This window comes from Suricata suricatta, chromosome 15 (genome assembly GCF_006229205.1).
Source record: "Suricata suricatta isolate VVHF042 chromosome 15, meerkat_22Aug2017_6uvM2_HiC, whole genome shotgun sequence".
Taxonomy (NCBI): Eukaryota; Metazoa; Chordata; class Mammalia; order Carnivora; family Herpestidae; genus Suricata; species Suricata suricatta.
In genome coordinates, this window is record NC_043714.1 from 77,673,535 (window position 1) to 77,677,728 (window position 4,194).

Consider the following 4,194-nt stretch of genomic DNA (forward strand, 5'->3'; position numbering starts at 1 on the left):
AGCGTGAGCCGCCGAACCCCCTCCGCGGCCCGCCCCCGACGCGCGACGTCCGCCGGGACCGCGGGGCGCAGGGGGGGCGGGGCCGCGCGCACCTGTAACTCCCACTCATGACCACCGCGCAGTCCACGAGCAGGAACTTCTCCTTCACGTGGCCCTTGAAGGACTTCCCGGTGCGGCAGTAGTAGGTGGGGCCCGCCACGGTGCGCACACGCAAGAACTGGGGAGCGAGAGGCGTCAGGTCTGTGCCCAGGAGCCTCCCACCTCCCTCCACCCCTCCCCCCGTCACTCACATCCACGTGGTGCAGGTTGACGCGGCACTTGTCGGCCATGTCGAGGAAGTGGTGCGCGTTCATCTCGTCCAGGAGGACGTAGACAGGGACGCGGCGCGCCGCTGCCTCCAGCACTTCCGCAAGCAGGTCCACGTCGGTGAACATGTCCATCACCACGGCCACCACCTGCAGGGGTCGTGTTAGTGACAGAGGACCCCTCTGCTGTCCCCTGCACGGCCCGCACGGGGCCTCTGGATCTCCCACAGACACTGGAGATCGTGCTCTAACCCATCCCAGAGGAGAGCAGGGCCGGTGGGGGTGGAGGGCTCTGGGAGAAAGGGAGATAGGGGGGTCTGGGGTGCTGGTGGGGGAGCGGCCCAGGCAGGTGCTGGGGGCCCACCTCCTCCTAGGAAGGGGCAGGGCAACTGAAGCCCCTGCGGCAGCGGCCGCCGCCCCGCCAGAGCCCAAGCTCTGTGCTGCCGGCGTGTGGGGGCAGTTGGGGTCTTTCGCAGGGTCTGTGGCTTCACCTCCAAGATTTAACAGTCCTCCATTGCTGTTTGCAATCTGCTTGGTGGGGGTAAGAAGCCGTCAGCTCGGTCAACATTAAAACTAGAGAAATTTTTCTGAACAGTAAATCCAACCAGGAGAGGTGCCCAGCCCACCCAGAGCCCCTGGGCACTGGCCGTGACCCGTGGGAACCAAGCCTGTGCAGCGCACAGCCTGCAATAACCAAACCTGTGGCGACTTTAAAAGTTACCTGCCAGGGAGCCCTGCTGGCGCTTGAGGCTGGAGAGGCGGGGCCAGCTCCCCGGCCTCACCCTTGCCCCCGAAGCTGGGCACACTCCTACTCATGCTTCAAAGTCCAAGTCAGGGCGCCCTTCCCCCACTGTCCACCCAGCCCGTGTCAGCACACCTGCTGGGCAGAGCGGATCATCCTTCGAGCCTCATCCTTGATGCTGGGACTGTCAGGCGGTGGTGGCTGCACCAGTGTGGTGACCTCTGTGCCCTGGAAGCCGAAGGTCAGGGGCCAGCCTAGGTCGAGTTCAGGCACTGCCTGATCTGAGTTCATGGGCCAGTAGGTGCCCGAGGAGCCATCCATGTCCACATTGGGGGGGCTGCCTTCAGGGGGCTCTCGAGCGACATGCTGCGGGGGCCGCAGGTGGCGGCTTACATGCTCCAGCTCCTCAGGGCACAGGAAGGCAGGTGCCCCCTCAGACGCCAGGAAGCGGCTGTAGGCCTCCGGGCCCCCCTCGGCCAGCGCGTCCACCGCCAGGCGGTAGTACTCTTTGTAGTGAGGTGGCAGGTACCCAGGTGCCAGTGGGTTGTCCCCCTGCGAGGAGCTCTGGGAGCGACGGGCCATGTCGGGGCCAGGGGCCTGGGGGGAGGGGCAGGGAGATGCGTTACTGGGGCGGGGCTCTGTGCGCACTCCCCCCGCCCTCTGGAGCCACTCGGTGCAGACAAGGGCTGTGGAGTGCCCGCCGCCCCGGCTGAGGTAGGTGAGCCGGGCGCCCAGGGCCTCAGGAAGACCCCGCTGGGGGTTCTCTGTGGCCCAGGCACCCTGTGCGGGCCCTTCCTCCCGGAAATCAGTATTTTATGATTGTTCATATAAACGAAACACGATCCAGACTGGATTCTTTATTATAGTCACTCTTTCCTTCTGACTGTGGCATTACTGTATTTTCATGTGTACTGCCCGGGCAGGCGGGCCTGCGCGTGTCTGTCCGCAGTGCTGGGGGCCTCACGGCCGCCCGCTGTGCCCTCTGGCTCTGCTGTAAAATGCAGCAGTCAGGGTCGAGCAGCAGCCACACCTGGCTCAACATGAGGTCACACGCAACCTTGTCACTGCTTTTGTCCCAGGACTCAGCATGAAGTTCAAGGCCCTGGCCACACCTGTACCCATCCTTCGGGGGTCACTCTGTGAGCCCCGCAGCCCATTCACAACTTCGCAGCCCTCCCAACTCTGACCCCTGCCTTTTGTCCCCGTGCACCAGGCCCACTCGCTTCCCTTTGGCCCACCCCTCCACCATTTATTTCTAGAAAAAACTCCGAGCCCCACCCTGTGGCAGATGTGGGCAGCAGCCCCACTGCTCCCCACAAGCTGTCTCCCCAGGTCTGGCCCCACTCCATGTGTTCTGGATCAAGTCAGACTCCTTCGCTGTGGCCATCAGGCTCATTCTGGCACATCCAAATGTGCCCCTCTGTCTCACCACTCACCCCAACTTCACACTGACACCCAAGCCCGATGTGGCCCACTCCAGGCCACCTGTCTCCCAAGGACACCCTGGAAGGAGAGCCCCAGCCCCCCATCCCAGCTCCTCCTCAGGGCGGAGCTGGATTCGGATCCCACCCAGCTCAGGGGTTCCTGGATGCCGGGAGCGCAAGACCCCCCAGTGTCCCCCGCTCAACAGGGGCCCCTGGGTGCATGATGCTGACTGATGGGGTCACTGGGCAGCCAGAGAATGTTGGGACCAAGACTGTTGTGTGTGACAACTTGAGGAACGCTCCCCATCTGCCTTGGGGGGGGGATGGGTGACAGGCTGAGTGCAGGTGGGAGAAGGGGGCGGGCACTTCTCTGCCAATCAGGCCACCTCAGCAGCCTTCCGGCAGATTAAGGAAAAGTCTGACACTCCTTCTTTGAGGCGCTGTCCTCCACGTGCGGTTCCAGACAGGACACCCATGCACTTCTCAGACCAGGACCACGCTGGGGCCAAGGCGCAGGGCTGTCTGTCTGCAGCGGGGTCTCCCCTGCACCTGAGCCCGGGGCTGGGAGGGGTGTGTGTCACACAGTATCTGACAGAGGGTGGTGGGAGAAGACCCCGACCGCGGGCTCCAGCTGTATGGGGTCAATGTCGGGACAGGTAGGGCTTGGGGGCACATTCCTGCTCACTGCTTTTGAGAGGGAGCACTTCCCAAGTTGGGGACCGCAGGAGGGATGGGGCCCTTGTCAAGGCCGCCTGCAATGTGAGTCCCATGGTGAACAAGGCTCGCGGGGGCCTGTCCTGAGTGACCAGGTGGCCCTGCACGACCCGCACCGTAATACCCATAATCCAATGACCTTAGCCCTTCGCTTTGCACACCCCTGAACTGTGGCCGGGGCGGCCCCGCCCTAGGCCCCTCTGGGGAACCCCATCGGCGGCGAGCCTCACACATTGGCCTCAAGAAATGCCAGCCCTGAGGGGGGGAGGAGCACTCATCCTGCCCAAGCCAGTGACTCAGCGAAGTCCCTCCTCCTCCACTGACCTCTGACCTCTGACACTAGGCTGACAGCTGCTCCAGGGCCCTCAGGGCTCTGGGAGACTCCGGAACTACGGGCTTTCGGAGCGTGGGGCCCTCCCACCTGGGCAGAAGGTGGGTTTCCTAAAGTGACCGGAAGAAGGGAAGGCATCGCGGCTGGTGCAGAAGTGGAGGAGCCCCCGGGCTAAGTGCAGGCGAGGGCGGGGGTGCTCACCGCAGGAAGCTTGCGGAAGCGTTAGGCATGGGGGGCGGGGGGGGGGGCTTCAGCCAGATGGGACTCACAGACTGTAAGTTGGTGAGCTGTGGCTTTCGGGGTGTGTCCCGCAAGACCGAAAGGGATGAGCGTACCCTAGGAGTTAGCGGCCGTCTAGGCCTGGCGTCCGTCCCATCCACGCGCCCCATTCGGGGACTCCGGACGCGAGGGGACGCGCCCCTCCCACCCCGCCCTCCCTACCCACCCTCCACCTAGGAAACCAGACCACCTGGGTCACTCCGGCCATCCCCAGGCCAAGGCGCCCCCAGGGAAGGGTTCAGGCCTAGCTCGGCCCCCTCCCCAGCTCCAGCTAGGCCGGAGGGCGGGAGCGAGCGCGGACGGCCCGGGCAGCGTCTCCCGGGGCCCCGGCCCCTTCCCACTCAGCCCCCGCTGGGCCGGCACCGTGCGAGGGCGCTCGCGTCCACCCGGCACCCGCGG

General features: G+C 64.9%; 1 protein-coding gene and 1 long non-coding RNA gene across 2 annotated transcripts in view; one reads left to right on the forward strand and one right to left on the reverse strand.

Annotated features, from left to right (window-relative positions):
• The window catches only part of FAM83H (family with sequence similarity 83 member H), an 11,372-nt gene that overhangs the window by 3,230 nt on the left and 3,948 nt on the right, over positions 1–4,194 (reverse strand). Inside the window, exons 2-4 of the mRNA XM_029923345.1 lie at positions 1,183–1,644; positions 291–455; positions 41–217 (exon numbers count right to left, since the gene is read on the reverse strand). Coding sequence (XP_029779205.1) covers positions 41–217; positions 291–455; positions 1,183–1,644 — 804 coding nt within the window. The remainder of the gene's footprint in view (positions 1–40; positions 218–290; positions 456–1,182; positions 1,645–4,194) is intronic.
• Positions 3,525–4,194, forward strand: part of LOC115278766 — a 3,012-nt gene continuing 2,342 nt past the window's right edge. Inside the window, exon 1 of the long non-coding RNA XR_003903091.1 lies at positions 3,525–3,617. This is a non-coding gene — a long non-coding RNA (uncharacterized LOC115278766). The remainder of the gene's footprint in view (positions 3,618–4,194) is intronic.